At 47.0% G+C, this 16,610-nt stretch overlaps 1 protein-coding gene across 1 annotated transcript in view; it reads left to right on the plus strand.

The window, feature by feature from the left end:
* LOC144798141 (cocaine- and amphetamine-regulated transcript protein-like) overlaps nucleotides 1-16,610 on the plus strand; it is a 36,934-nt gene that overhangs the window by 17,036 nt on the left and 3,288 nt on the right. The window contains exon 4 of the mRNA XM_078668893.1: nucleotides 966-1,046. Within this exon, the coding sequence (XP_078525019.1) occupies nucleotides 966-1,046 (81 nt within the window). The remainder of the gene's footprint in view (nucleotides 1-965; nucleotides 1,047-16,610) is intronic.

Below are 16,610 nucleotides of genomic sequence, written 5' to 3' on the forward strand. Positions count from 1 at the left end.
CTTGGGGGGGCCAGGGCCGGGCAGAAATTTAAAACTGACTGACTGACTCACCTCGGCGCCGGCGGCCTGCTGTCCAGTGTCTGCTGACTGCTGTTGGTGGTGGGGTTGGTCAGTGTCGAGGGTCACGGACGGTGGCACAGGCAGAGGGGGGTCGGACTCGGGCTAGGCCTAGGCGGCGGCGCTAGTAGCCAGTCCACTGCCAGTAGCCAGCAGGTTTTAGAATACAATTAATTTATGGGCCTGGGCCTGGCGGGACTCTCCGACTCCGTGCGCGACTGCAGACTCCTCTCGTCAGTCACGCGCAGGCAGTCACGCGCAGTAAATTGCCAATGCGCATGCGGGAAGGAGGAGAATTACACCAGCCGCACCTAGAGAGGCGCGCCGCGGCCCGCGCGCAGACGCGGCAGAGGAGGGGGCAGGCATTATTCTGCGCGCTGCGCATAGGCACCTCCCCCCTCATCCTCCATTTGTTTACTGTTAGGTAACGGGCCCCTGACGGCCCGGTTTGCATTACATGCACATACTGGGCGGCTTGCAGTTGCAGCGCTTGCTTGGGGGGGGGGGGGTAGTGACAGTGTTCGTGCACGGTGCGGTGCAGCATCATCATGCTTGCATAGAGTGAGTGAGTCAGACACAGGATGATGTGCGAGTGCGCCGGCCATGAACAAAGAGTGTTGTGACGCACGCTGCCGCCTGCCGGGGGCGAAATCGGCCCCCAGACACAAAACCGGCCCCCTTTTCGGAAACCGGCCCCCTAAACCCTCCAGCCGACCGGGGGATTGCCCGGTGCCCGGATTCACCAGTCCGGGCCTGATGACAAGGCAAATTCAACCCTCCATCCTCTAAGTGTTCGTGATAAACAGTACTGGGATGGTAACAATAAACTCTAATATTTAGAGCACTGTGAAGCAGCAGTCATGGATAGAAAATGTAATTTATTGACCAATTTGGGTTTTAATTTCTAGGTCGATGCGTTGGAAGAACTTCTGGAGAACAATCAAGATAACAGACTCTCTGTGGAGAAGAAAGCCAGCATGCTCCCCAGGGTGAGTATTATCCTAAAGTGCAGACTCGACATTGCTCAGCGGGTTGAGTGCCTGCTGCAGGTATTGATTGGGTCATGGTGCGGCTGAGACCGCCTTTTATCCTCCCTCAAATGGGGTCAGAGGATTTCTGCCACCCTACATTCACATATAGGCTGGCTCTTTGTCAAGGGACTGAGACACACACACTGGCTGGATGGACACAAATCACATGAATAAGTGTGCTTGCAACCGGTTTGTGTAGGCAGTGGCGGCTGCCATAAACAAAGGGTGTTGGGGCGGGTGGAGGGAGCGCGGTGGAGGTAAGCACGGGGTGAGGGGTGTTAATAATAATAAAAAAATAACTTACCTTAAGGCAGGGCTTTAAGTGGGCCGGGTCTCACCGGTTCTGAGCACCAGCAGTTGTTTGAAGGAGGCCTCAAAACGGGTGTCTATCGGGCTCTGTTTTGTGCCCTGGCACAGGCGGTCCGTTTTTTTCCGATAGATACATCGATGTGCGCGTGCTCACACTGCTCACTTCTCACTAGTGGAGAAGTTACGGCATGACGTCATGCCAGGTGAGCGTTGTAGGGGAAGGGAAATCCTTTAAAGAGTCATTCTCTTTCTGGATTTCACTTCTCTTTTTGAAACTCAGGAGCAACAACATTGTTGTGCTGTCACCATGGCTGTAAGTGGAAGCTTTTTCAATAATATATACAAGCCATAGTTGGTGCTTATTTATCTTATGCAACTAACAACCATTGACAAAGCCAATAGTCCTGACTTATTGTAGGTATAAAGTTATTTGTTGTATCATATATATGGATGCATTGACAGAAACAGCAATAAACAAGCCGGGGGCAGACTATGCTAAGCACAGATTTTTAGTTTACGTGTTTTTAGGCCACGTCCTTAATTACATTGGCCACACCCCTTTTAGAGAACCCCAGTTTTTTCTTCCTACTTAAAACCCTGCCTTAAGGTACCAGCCCCCTCCCATGTCACATCTCCTCTGCTCTTCTTGTCCCAGTAGCAGCCCCTGGGACAGACTCCCATCCAATCCCCGCACTGCTCTCATGCTATGAGAGCAGCCGGGGATTGGCGTGAGTGGGTTGAAAAGACGCTCTGCTCAGGCCAGGGAGTCTGTGGGGTTTCTCCAGCCCGGCTGCCCAAAACAGCGGGGCTGGAGAAACTTAAGTGCGCATGTGAGTTGACCAGCATGAGGCGGCTGGCCAAACACACATGCACACTTAGAAGTGCACAAAGCACTCCCCCTCCCCCTCCCATGCCTCAGCCCTGCCCCTCCCTGCGCAAGCTGGCTAAGAACCGGCAAATGAAAAATAAAACGATACTAGAACATTATTTTAGTTTTCATTTGCTGGCTTTGAGCCAGGCAGTGGGGCCACGCTCCTACGCCATTGCGGAGGAGCCGCCGCTGTGTGTAGGTGCTTCTAAAATCAACATGTGCACAGATGAAGAGTAATTTACAATTTTTTCAACCAATACCATTTATCGATCAGTCTGATCATACATAATGTGAACAGTAGTTTGGACCAGGTTGTGAGTTTGGAGGAGAACTCTGAGCCCTACACTAAAATGAGATCGCCAAAGAATTTAAAAAAAAATGTTTTATGAAGCGCGAACTTGACCCTAATCAGGTATCAGAGCGCCCTATATGAGCACCAGTTGTGTTACATGAGAACACATTCGTTTTTGTTAGGCACAGGTAGATTTAATGATTTACTCAGAATCACAGGCTGTTGAGCGTCTTTGCCAAGACTTGAACCCGGGTCCCCAGACCTAACCGTTAGGCTACATCCTCTTAATTTGCCTCTGACTGATTTTGGCATATCAAACCTTCTAAAATGTATTGATGTGAAATGTCCAGAGAAAAGGCAAAGCATGTAATTTAAAGGCCCTCATTACGAGTGGCCTAGTAATTAGTGTGATTTGTATTGCACATGAAAAAATCCAACTCCGCTGAGTCAGGATGTATTGAGCCCTCCAATTACAAGTTTTTGGGGAATAACATGCAGATTTTGGTGCCAACTGCACCCAAATCAGGATGGTCTGCTTAATTCCAGGTATTTTCCTTCTGATAAATATCAGCAGGTTTAAGCGGCTGACATCTTTCACAAAACTCATGATTGCGATTTGTGCGGTAACAGCATTTATAGCACATATCTCTATTTACTAGGTCGCTTGGGACTTGGCGCGTTAAATACCAATTCAGCATGTTATCTGTCATTTCCGAACTTAGACTTGGAGGTAGTCTGTGAACATGATAAGTACCTCATCCCGGGATGATGGTATTTACTGTTTGCGGTAAGTCCCACTGTTCTGACCACCTCCGAATCAGGGCCTAGCGTGGCCTCTTGGTGCTGAGGCCGATAGTTGACGGCAGGATTAGCAGTTGAGGGCCAGCAGCAGTCAGCCGTGAAGGGTCGGAGGGCCGTCATTGTATTTTGAAATATTTGATTACTCCGTGCCTTCTCTGTATGGGTGATGGGGTAAGCACTAGCACCTACTAAACGGTATGCACCTCTGTCACGTATAACACCTTCAGCCAGCCCTGACTTTAAAGCCAACAGCGATTGGTATCCTGGGACTTGTAGTTAAGCTGAACTTCCACCAACCATCGAGAAGACTACGCTCCACCTCCCTTTCACTTGCCCATACTCCCCGCATCTACCGAAGCAGAAGGGGAGGACGCTCCTCCTCCCACATCGCAGCAAAGACCTGGAACAGCCTCCCCACACACCTCCGGACCCTCACCTCACTTCCAGACTCCCGAATGGCCCTCAAGACCTAGAAGCCTCTGGGGCCTGTTAGCGCCTGGATACCCTATCGGGTGATCAGAAGCGCTTTATAAATCCCGATTGATTGAAGCTATCAGATTTCGAAGGCATTATGTATTGCCTTCAAAGCACTCCACAACTCAGGCCCTGACTATCTTAAACGCAACTTCTCCTGGTATATCTCATCCAGGCCCTTGCGTTCTTCTGCAACCAAGAGTAATTACCCCTAATTTCAGGAAATCCCTTTGGGGAGGCAGAAAGAAGCGTTGTTATCTGCACCCCAAACCTTTGGAATATCCTCCCTCTTAAACTTTAGGTAATGACAGATATTCGCCAATTCAGGAGAGCTTTAAAAACTTGGCTGTTTAGCCAATACTCCCCTTCGATCTTGACAGCTCTCCCTACATAAATGCAGTTCTTTCTCTTTTCAACTTTGGTAAAGCCAGCGCCAAGACGCCTCTGGGGAATCGAGCGCTTTATAAATATATTTTCCATTTCAAGTAGGGACCACACAGTTCTAGTTTGAAAATCGCAGCTGGATACAGGGCCAGGACGGTGTGTAGGTGTTATGTGGCAGGTGTTCCTGGGCAGTCACAGGGGTTTAGTGGCTAGCTGAAGTCAGAGGGGGCAAATCAATGTGGGACAGCTAGCTCGAGTTAGGGAAGAAATGGAAGGACTGAAGGAAAGACTGCGAGAGTGTGATGGTGACAACGGTAGGGAGATTGAGACAGGTCTGGGAAGTTGAAAAGAGAGAGAGATGGAGAGAAAGAGGAAGAGAAAGACACAGCGTGATGGGCTTAAACATAAAAAGAGAGGGGGAAAAAGAGATAGATTAATTAGTAAGGGAGGACGAAAAGAGAGCGCGTGTGAGAGATGGTCAGAAAAAGTGAGAGGGAAAAAGAGTCTCAGAGAAGAGTGCAAAAAGAGAGCAGACAAGAGAGGTGTGTTGTGAGAAAATGTCAAAAGAAAGCAGCGAACTAAGGTTAAACCTCAGTAGATGGGGAGAGAGAGAGAGAGCGAAAAGAGAGAGAGTGAGAGAAGAGAGAAGAGAAAGAGAGAGTTATCAATTTTCCTGGTTCTACATTTCACTTTTATATCTGCCAACTCAAAAAACAAGCATTTGCAATGCAATAGGTCTCGCATTAGGAAAGTGTGAGCTATTGGTATTGTAAATGACAATTTTTTTTAATATGTGTAGGCTTTGAAAATATATAAATTAATAGCATTGTTATTCACAAAGCCAATAGCTTACAGTTTCCTAATACTAGTCCTATTGGCTATGGCAGTGCTTGTTGGTAGCAAGCAAGGACAGTGCTGTTGTGGTGCTGAGTGATGATGTGGTTGGGCTGAGTGATGTGGTGGTGTCCCTGAGTGATGTGGTGGTGTCCCTGAGTGATGTGGTGGTGTCCCTGAGTGATGTGGCGGTGTCCCTGAGTGATGTGGTGGTGCCCCTGAGTGATGTGGTGGTGCCCCTGAGTGGTGCCCCTGAGTAATGTGGTGGTGTCCCTGAGTGATGTGGTGATGCCCCTGAGTGGTGTCCATGAGTGATGTGGTGGTGTCCCTGAGTGATGTGGTGGTGTCCCTGAGTGATGTGGTGATGCCCCTGACCCTGAGTGGTGCCCCTGAGTGATGTGGTGGTGCCCCTGAGTGATGTGGTGGTGTCCCTGAGTGATGTGGTCCCCGAGTGATGTGGTGGTGTCCCCGAGTGATGTGGTGGTGTCCCCGAGTGATGTGGTGGTGTCCCTGAGTGATGTGGTGGTGTCCCTGAGTGATGTGGTGGTGTCCCAGAGTGATGTGGTCCCCGAGTGATGTGGTGGTGTCCCCGAGTGATATGGTGGTGTCACCGAGTGATGTGGTGGTGTCCCCGAGTGATGTGGTCCCGAGTGATGTGGTGGTGTCCCCGAGTGATGTGGTGGTGTCCCCGAGTGATGTGGTGGTGTCCCTGAGTGATGTGGTGGTGCCCCTGAGTGATGTGGTGGTATCCCCGAGTGATGTGGTCCCCGAGTGATGTGGTGGTGTCCCCGAGTGATGTGGTGGTGTCCCCGAGTGATGTGGTGGTGTTCCTGAGTGATGTGGTAGTGCCCCTGAGTGATGTGGTGGTGTCCCACTTGTCCGAGACCAGTGCTATGGCTGTGCTATGGGGGAAGAATAAATGAGCTGTGACTGTCCCTTGATGTATGATGCTGGCACAATGCCCAGTTGATTTTTTTTGTTTACCTTGCATAAATCAGATTTTTGACAATATTATCATTTATGGTCTTTCAGTATAACCTCATTTGTGCTTCCAGCACAGGCACAAATGCCCGGATCAGAGTATTAAATCGCAGAAATTTTGCATAAATTGGAATTATGTAAAAAAAGAGCAGGCAATATTCTCAGAGACCTGGGCAAGCCGTTCTGTTATTGTCGTAGCAGCTGCGCCAGCCGCGGTGCAGCTGCAGGTAAAGCGTCTCCTCTCCTAACGACACCAGTCCGCAAACTTAATTTAGCAAAGGCCGCAATCGATATTTACATCTTGGATCTAGCCCAGGATGCATTGAGGCGGCCTGAACACTCCCATTGGTCGGTGTGCCACAACACCCCAGCTTTTCAGTCATTGTTGTTTTTGTTATTTGGCATTTGTATATTGCACAATCTGCCATTAATATGGCATTATAGCACCATCTCTATCAGAGGGTAACTTGCCAGTGCTCTCTCTCTAAAAATGATGTATGTGAGTTGACAACCCCAATTGGTAAGGACTTTAACCCCCTTATACGTGCCTGGTAAGTAGTACCAGTGGTACCCAGGACATGGGTACTAAAGGGGTCACCAGGGGCTGAAGCATTGATTGTGCCAGTCTGAGTGACTCAGGTAAACCGATGACAGTAGGGCTGCCTCATAATGAGTGGCAAGGTCACAGCATTATTTTTAACACCATGCGCGCTACGCGTTTTCCCGCTGTGCGCTGACTTTTGCGAAAACCCGCGGTTCATGACGAGCTCAGCTCGTCATGAGCGTACGAGAGGCGTAACTCATGATGAGCTGAGCTCGTCATGAGCGTCGAAGGGGTTAAAATATGTCAGTCACACCTAAGATGGGCCTCCTGAGCCCAGAAGCCACGGTGCATTATATTAAAGGTGTGGACATATAAGTGCAAGCTTAAATGTCCCTTTAGTAGCCTCCTTCCATTAGGGGCTACTATAAGTGTTCAGGGGTCAGAGGCTAACACGGGCTAGCACCTGGGCACCCAGGTTGCCAGGTCCATTAAGGTCCAACTGAAATATGTCATTTTTAATGTCAAACAACTTGTCTAATTAAACCTGAGCTTATTTTAAAGCTGGGTGTAATGTGACATGCACCCAGGTGGCTACCTTAGAGGTTGCCCACCTGGTTGCCCCAGCCTTTCCTGTGCCCTGGCTGACAGCCTACAGCTGGTGAACCAGGTTTGAGTCTCGCTGGAGGCTCAAACATCTTGTTTCTGGGCAAATCACTTAATTTCCCCCTGCCTACCAAAAATGAGTGTCCCTGTGCAACGTAGGTGGTGCTCATGTAAAGTGCTCTGATACCTTCAGGCCGAGCTCGCACTATATAAAAACGGTAACAAAAAAAAGACAGGAATCTGATCCTCTGCCAGGAGGTGTGAATACTCCCAGTAGTCATTGACAAAGGCCTGACCGGGAAGGAGGTGGCACCTCCCTCCCTGACAGGATGGCTAGTGAAGTGGCACATGAAGGCGGGGAGCTTCAAAGTCTTCAACAACTCCTCGCCCAGACATCAAATTAAGGGATAGTACGTGTCTAGATGTAGTACACACCCTCATACAAGGAAAGGAAAATTATATTTTTGTGTGTAAACAACCTCGCAACACGGCACCCACTGGAACCACAACAGCTTTTACACTAAGGGGATAGAGCAAGTGAAGAGATAACATAGAACCACTGCGCTTTAATATACTCACCCCATACTGGTGCAAATAGTCAGTGAACAACACAAAGGGTCTGAAAATCGCAGGTTAATCTCCCCTTCAACTAAACTAAACTGAGAGCAGATGTACCACAATACATTGATTCCTTAAGCCGGGAGATTAACGCAAGGCATCTGGGTGATCCAAATGCTAATTTTCTATACTAACAACAACAACATGGAGCCTTCTGGTAACCTGAGTCATATATGATATCAGCTACTTGACCCTTTTCATCTCAACAGCACTTTGCAAGCCAAAAAAAGGACCATGCCAGAGCATGAAGTAATTCTGGCCATATAAAGACAATTTACAGATTTCCTGCGGCACTCCTAATACGAAGGGAAATGTGCATTCTGGCTAATAGATGGAGTGCCTCTAATGAAAACAAGAGGTTTGTGCACATTGAAATGTTACCCGCCAATGCACAGCGGGTCTGCTATAAATAATGTGTTAATGTACCCTGAGCAGACACCCCAGTTATCGAGCTGGCTTCGGTCATTACGCTGATACAGTATACAGGGCGTAACAGTAAGGTACATACCCGTCACAAACAATTCTTGTGCTACTGTACACTCAATGGTTATTTATCCTATCTACCTTCAGGTATCAGAATGCTTCTTCTCTAGCACTCCACAGACAACTTTCAAAGTTTGGACGTTTAGCAGTGATCATTTAATCAGAAGCTCGTAATGTGCGTGAGGTTAGGGTTCAAGGTTCAAACTAGCCAACCTGAGCGGTAGCAAGACCCATACGCAAATCGAAGGAGACATGGGCTGAGATCTCCTTGCGCAGCATGCTATCACAGGGTGCGGAGTAGCGACTGTTGCAAGTCAGGAAATGTAGTCAACTGCAAATGCCTTTCGGAACCTCTGATGCGCATTGCTTCCTTTTTTATCTACTGTAACACGCGTCATGCAAACACATTGTACGGCTCCAGAAGTGCAAACTGCAGGTATTTTCTACAATTTCCTTACTGAATTCAAATATTGACATTGATTCCCGCAATGTATTTTGTAATATACTGCAGGAAGCCAAGAATGGTTGTAATTCAAGACTCATGAATTAGTGTTTCATGTCTGGCTTGCACGCGCTCTGTAATGGTTAAAACATTCAACCGGCATGCATGCTTGGGCTCATGTCAGAGCCAGTGGGGCGGGCGGATGGAACGCTGTTGCTGGTGGTTCAAATTGAGAGGCAGCGGCTGGGGGCGGCGCAATGCGAGAAGCGGTGTAGCCCCGCACATCTTTTCCAGTGGTAGATGAAGTTGTACAAATGCTAGTTAACAATACGATTTACACAAAAATACATGGACACATCTATTATTTAGTGCGGACACATCTATTATTTAGCGTGATTTAGAAAAAGTAAGTATTCATCTTTGGAGCAGCAGCGTTTGAGGCGTGATAAGAACAAGATTTACAGATTTACATTTGGCTAGGAGTGAGCGCTCATGTGAAGTGCTCAAAATCAATTAAAAAAAGTAGTTCCAAAAGCAGTTGCTTTACTGGGAGCTGTGGAAGGATTGTAGTAATAAGTCCTTACTTTAGGGGATGGCTAAACCCCGGAAGAGGTATGAAGCATGCAAGCTGTGGCAAATGAGGAGAAAGAATAGGAGAGCGATAATGGAGCCAGCAAATGGCAAGCCTATGGGAGGGCTGAAGCCCGCAAAGTATATACAACATGTATCTTTGAGACAGCACTTACGCTGTCTAGAGCCAAGACCTAAAAACGGAGGAGAAAGCTTGTGAGAACATCTGTCCTGGGGGGAGGGGTCAACTCAGAAAGTGAACATTTAAGGGGGGGAGCAGCAAGGACAAAGGGGTAATATTCAAAAACATATATAGCTTTGAAAGTAAAGCACAATATATCTTATAAAATAGGAGTGTTCAGTGAGTTGAGAGGAAAAGAAATGAACAGGGGAAGGTCAAAAGCAGACTATTTTTCACCACCAAAGAGCAGCTTGGCTGCAGAGTAAAGCATAAAGTTTAACAGAGCCATAAGGTCCCATTTGCTTTTATATTAACCCCTTCCCCGCTCATGATGAGCTGAGCTCGTCATGAGTTACGACGCTCGTACGCTCATGACGAGCTGAGTTTGTCATGTAACGCGGCTTTTAAAAAATCGCAGCGCACAGCGGGAAAACCGCTAGCGCGCAGGCGGTTAATCTCAGACTCCTCATTATTGACTTTAAAAAACCTTGGGGAATTCTGAGCTTTATCTAGGAATTCATTTTTCTTATATTCATGAATTGCATAGGGAGAGTCCTCAGGTAACTATCTCACATTTTTTACTTCACTCTTTACCATTACACTTATTTATTGTGACCCCCAAGACTTTTGTACTCTGATGTAATAGATCCAAGCAAGCATTTGCAAAGCAATAGGTCTCGCATTTTCAAGTGTTAGAGCTATTGGTGTTGTAAATGACAATGTATTTTACCTATGTGTTTTGGTGCAGTGGCCTTTGGGACCTTATAATTGTTTATTGATGCAGTACATTATCCTGGGTGTTGTGCCACCAGGCATTGAATAGCTATACAATTACTATACACTGGCCCATGCAGTCTGATTCAGGAATACATGGTTGCCCCTGGAAACATTTATGGACACATTCCAAGGCTTTTTAATGCACAAACAGAAAGGCGAGTGCCTCGATGCAAGTTAACAGCACTATAAAATGGTGTGTGCAAATGCATCACAAGAATATTGAACAGCCTGAAGAATCAGTGTTAGGGGCAAGTTATGCTTTACACAATAAGATGACAGATTTAAAATACCTTCCACTGAAAACCATGCATTGAATTTATGAACACAATTGTTTGAGCAGTGCATGGACCTTGCTCTATATGAGTTCATGGACTGCAACTGTTCACTGTGTGTATTGCAGATTCAAATTAAATGTACCTTCATTACCCTGTCTCCACTTTAAATGAGGACACAAGATGTCTAAATGAAATGTGACTCCTATGGCTCCCTCCATGGCTGTAAAGGCCATAAAACAATAAAATATACATTTGCTATTTCAAGTCCTGTCTGGCAAACACCATAAAAGGAGGCCATCTCCTGAAAGTGCTACTGCTCACTCAGGCTCTGAACTGGGGGCTATAAATACCTTCAGTTTTACAGGAGGACAAAAAACTGTGCATTATTGCAAAATAATGAAATGCACATATTACACTGTCATTTGAGAGTTAGAGTGTAAAAGACTGATCAAGAAATCCTAACGCTTAACAATACAATTTTCGTTATAAATATTCACATTTTAAGTAATTATTAGATAGATCCTAACGCAAAGTTTTTTAAATTAAAACAAAAAAAACAGTCAACGTTGTATGACAGATGTTTGAACCATACACCCTCCCATCACCTCTACTCTGCTCAAAGAGACTTGGGTGGTATGGAGTACACTATTAAGGCAGGAATAAAACAACTTAAAACTATCTACCAAAATTAAGTGTTGCCTAACAAAGGTATGAACGTATTTTTTTACATAACTAATATTTATACTGGGCAATCGCGGTATTTAACTTACCTGAAAAAGCAAAGAGATTTGGCTTAGCCACAAAAAACAACACAGGTATGTGAGGCATGGCCATAAAGCTAAGCAGATATTAGGGATAACATCGTTAAATAAAAGATACAGTATGTTAACATTAAAAGCAGTAGGAAATAATTTAATTGTGTGCGCAGAGCACAAGCCAGCCCCTAAACAGAATATATGAGCTGTGAGAAATGTTTAAAATACAATATATGGCAAGCTCCATGCAAGGGTCCTCGGTTAAGATTGCCAGAAGTAAATCAAAAGGTAAGCCTTGATGTAAAACTGGTGTGAGGGGTATGAATGAGGCTGGGCAGCATTGAACAGGGAAGTAAAGCGAGTATGAGGCAGGTGGAGAGGTGCATCTGTAGCACAGCTACGACTGAGGTGTGAGTCTACGTCAGGCCTGTTGTGAATGAGTTTGAACCAGGAGGTAGGGTAATGACCCTAAGAGGATTATGGTGAGCGCTTCTTCCACACGCGACCCCTTGGTCCCGATCTGTCCCAGGCTTGTTTCAGTGCAGCGAGCTCTCACCTGGATGGGGCATGGTCATGGTCTGATTAGCGTTGGTAGAGCCAACATTGAAGGAAACCACGACTGACGCGTTGTGCATTGCTACGTGCCGGATCTTGTCCCGGTAGGTACAGTTGCCTTTGGGGATGAGAGCACTCAGCTGAGGGCATGGTTTGGCAAGGGGAAGTGTATGTTGTGCAGGCCACGGGCCAGCCTGTCCTGGGCCGTGGGCATGACTGCAACCCCTTGGGCATCCTGCTTGTGTGAGTGTTCCCCATAGTGGCCGCACTTGCTTTTCTCGGAGCACTGCTCTCCCAAGACAGGGTCTTCCTTTTCAGCCACCATGAAGTCCAGGCACATTAGATGCATGAAGCAGCAGGACGACAGCAGCCATGCTGAGGGCGCCAGAGACACCGGGGCCATGGCGGGCTTCTGTCTTCCATGTCGATGTCTGGGGTCAGGGCTAGCTGCTGCATGGCTGTGTGGCTTGTCGAAAGAATGCTTCCTGCCCCGATGGAGAGCAAGGAAAACATTGAGGCGACATGTGCGCATCCTCTTGCTCATTTTTATGCAGGGTTTGAAATGCATTAACAGAAGCAGCCAAGGGGGGGCAAATTGGCAACAGGCAAGCAGCGACTTGGGAGAGGTGTTGGGGGTGGGTCGCATAGACCGGTGATGGTGCTGTGCTGGGGCAAGTGCAGCTGGGTGCGACTATAAACACAAAACAAGCCACAGACAAGATTAGCGCGAATCGTGTTGTTGTCCAAGCAGCTGACAAGCCACAAAAAAAGAAACAGTGCTCACAGAGTATCATAAGAAACTGTAAGAGGAAGAGCACAGTTAACAGAGGCAATCTGTATGGGAGGTTACATAGCCCAAAAGGAGGGACTAGTAAGCTATTTAACCAAACAAAAGCTGCCACTTACGAAGGACAGAAAGAGGAACCAATTAAAAAGATGGGCAGTGCTCCAAGTCCATATTCTAGATACAGGATGTCTTGAAGAGACAGCGCATGCACTGCCTAGGCGAGACCTAAAAACACAACATTCCACCAAGATATGGTGGCTTTTGACAGCCAGGGCTGTGTTCCGGGAAATACTTCATGAACGGAGGGCGAGGAAAGAGGAACCCTGAGGGGGTGAAGCTAACCAGAATAGAGACTCAGACTATTTAGGAGAGTCTTCGGAATTTGTCTTATCTATGGATGATTCAAAATGAAAGTCATGATTAGAAAGATCCTGGATCAAGGTGTGCTCAGAAAGCATGGTGCACTCACGGAATACAATGCTGGCCAGAGGGTGTTTGGATAACACAGGACATGTCAGATGGTGCTTAGGGACGCGAGGTTGAAAAGGATGTTCTCATGGGCATGATGTATTTCAGAGGCTGTTCAGAGGGCATGGTGTAGGCCAAAGGATGCTCAGAAGGGGTGATGAAAGTCAAAGCACCTCAGAAGAGAAAGTGCAGGCAGAGGGTGGTCAGTGGGTACAGTACAGATGAAAGGGTACTTAGAGGGCACATTCAAAGGGAATCAGAGGAGACAGTACTAGCCAATGGAGGCCCAAAATGCATGGCACATTTCCAAGGGTGCTCAGAGTACACTGTGAAGGGCAGTGTCCTGGGAAGAGGCAGTGCAGGTTATTGGGTGCTCAGAGAGCACTGCAGGTCAAAGGGTGCCCGGAGTACATTGTGATGGAAAGGGACCTTAGTGGAAACAGTACCGGTCAAAGGGTGCTCAGAGGGCACTGTGAAGGCGAGTACGCCTCAGTGGTGAAAGTGCAAGTCAACGCGTGCTCAGAGGACACATTGAAGAACAAAGGATCCTCAGAGGATCCAGGGAAGAACAAAGGATGCTCAGAGGACACATTGAAGAACAAAGGATGCTCAGAGGACACATTGAAGAACAAAGGATGCTCAGAGGACACATTGAAGATCAAAGAATGCTCAGAGGACACATTGAAGATCAAAGAATGCTCAGAGGACACATTGAAGAACAAAGGATGCTCATAGGACACATTGAAGATCAAAGGATGCTCAGAGGGCACTGTGAAGGCGAGTACGCCTCAGTGGTGAAAGTGCAAGTCAACGCGTGCTCAGAGGACACATTGAAGAACAAAGGATGCTCAGAGGACCCATTGAAGAACAAAGGATGCTCAGAGGACACATTGAAGAACAAAGGATCCTCAGAGGATCCAGGGAAGAACAAAGGATGCTCAGAGGACACATTGAAGAACAAAGGATGCTCAGAGGACACATTGAAGAACAAAGGATGCTCAGAGGACACATTGAAGAACAAAGGGTGCTCAGAGGACACATTGAAGATCAAAGAATGCTCAGAGGACACATTGAAGAACAAAGGATGCTCATAGGACACATTGAAGATCAAAGGATGCTCAGAGGACACATTGAAGATCAAAGGATGCTCAGAGCACACATTGAAGATCAAATGATGCTCCGAGGACCCATGGAAGAACAAAGGATGCTCAGAGGACCCATTGAAGAACAAAGGATGCTCAGAGGACACAGGATGCTCAGAGGACCCATGGAAGAACAAAGGCTGCCCAGAGGACACATTGAAGAACAAAGGCTGCCCAGAGGACACATTGAAGATCAAAGGATGCTCAGAGGACACATTGAAGAACAAAGGATGCTCAGAGGACACATTGAAGAACAAAGGATGCTCAGAGGACACATTGAAGAACAAAGGATGCTCAGAGGACACATTGAAGATCAAAGGATGCTCAGAGGACACATTGAAGATCAAAGGATACTCAGAGGACACACTGAAGAACAAAGGATGCTCAGAGAACACATTGAAGAACAAAGGATGCTCAGAGGACACGTTGAAGATCAAAGGATGCTCAGAGGACACATTGAAGAACAAAGGATGCTCAGAGGACACAATGAAGAACAAAGGATGCAAAGGATGCTCAGAGGACACATTGAAGATCAAAGGATGCTCAGAGGACACATTGAAGAACAAAGGATGCTCAGAGGACACATTGAAGAACAAAGGATGCTCAGAGGACACATTGAAGAACAAAGGATGCTCAGAGGACACATTGAAGATCAAAGGATAGTCAGAGGACACATTGAAGATCAAAGGATTCTCAGAGGGCACATTGAAGATCAAAGGATGCTCAGAGGACACATTGAAGAACAAAGGATGCTCAGATGACACATTGAAGAACAAAGGATACTCAGAGGACACATTGAAGATCAAAGGATGCTCAGAGGACACATTGAAGATCAAAGCATACTCAGAGGACACATTGAAGATCAAAGGATGCTCAGATGACACATTGAAGATCAAAGCATGCTCAGAGGACACTTTGAAGATCAAAGGATGCTTAGAGGACACATTGAAGATCAAAGGATGCTCAGAGGACACATTGAAGATCAAAGAGGACACACTGAAGATCAAAGGATGCTCAGAGGACACATTGAAGATCAAAGGATGCTCAGAGGACACATTGAAGATCAAAGGATGCTCAGAGGACACATTGAAGATCAAAGCATGCTCAGAGGACACGTTGAAGATAAAAGCATGCTCAGAAAGCATGCTCAGAGGACACATTGAAGATCAAAGGATGCTCAGAGGACACATGGAAGAACAAAGGATGCTCAGAAGACACATGGAAGATCAAAGGATGCTCAGAGGACACATTGAAGATCAAAGGATGCTCAGAGGACACATTGGAGAACAAAGGATGCTCAGAGGACACATTGAAGATCAAAGGATGCTCAGAGGACACATTGAAGATCGAAGGATACTCAGAGGACACATTGAAGATCAAAGGATGCTCAGAGGACACATTGAAGATCAAAGAATGCTCAGAGGACACATTGAAGATCAAAGGATGCTCAGATGACCCATGGAAGAACAAAGGATGCTCAGAGGACCCATGGAAGAACAAAGGATGCTCAGAGGACCCATGGAAGAACAAAGGCTGTCAGAGGACCCATGGAAGAACAAAGGATGCTCAGAGGATCCATGGAAGAACAAAGGATGCTCAGAGGACACATGGAAGAACAAAGGATGCTCAGAGGACCCATTGAAGATCAAAGGATGCTCAGAGGACACATTGAAGATCAAAGCATGCTCAGAGGACACATTGAAGATAAAAGCATGCTCAGAAAGCATGCTCAGAGGACACATTGAAGATCAAAGCATGCTCAGAGGACACATTGAAGATCAAAGCATACTCAAAGGACACATTGAAGACCAAAGGATTGTCAGAAAGCACAGTGAAGGTCACATGGAGGTTAGAGGCGGCACTGCAAGTCAGAAGGCGCCCAGTGGGTGCAGTGCAAGTGAAAGGGAACTCAGAGGGCACGGTGATTGTCAAAAAGCCAACGAACAGAAAGTGCGGGTCAGAGGGCAGTCACAGAAAACAATGGAGGTCACAGGGTCTGCGGAGCCCACAGTGCAGTACAAAAGGTTACTATGTTTGGGTTAGACGGTGCCTTGAGGGCACAGTGCAGGCCAGAGAGGAACCTGATGGGAAGCCCTGTGCCAGCAAGGGGTGCTTGGGGTTTGCAGTGTAGGGCAGAAGGCATCTCTATTAACGTGAAGCACATCAGCAGGCGGAAATCCACCTGACGGCATGGCTGGCAAGTCATGTATGGGGTAATCACAACACGCTTATGGGTGGTGCCTGAATCAGAAGAAAGGACGAGGTGGGACTGCTGGGTGACGGATCTGATAGAGATGATCTCAGGGTAAGGGCAATCCCCAAAGTTTTTTTGTTAAATGTAAGGATCTAATGGGGTCGCCAGTTTCGTGTCACAAT

This window comes from Lissotriton helveticus, chromosome 12, assembly GCF_964261635.1.
Source record: "Lissotriton helveticus chromosome 12, aLisHel1.1, whole genome shotgun sequence".
Lineage (NCBI taxonomy): Eukaryota > Metazoa > Chordata > Amphibia > Caudata > Salamandridae > Lissotriton > Lissotriton helveticus.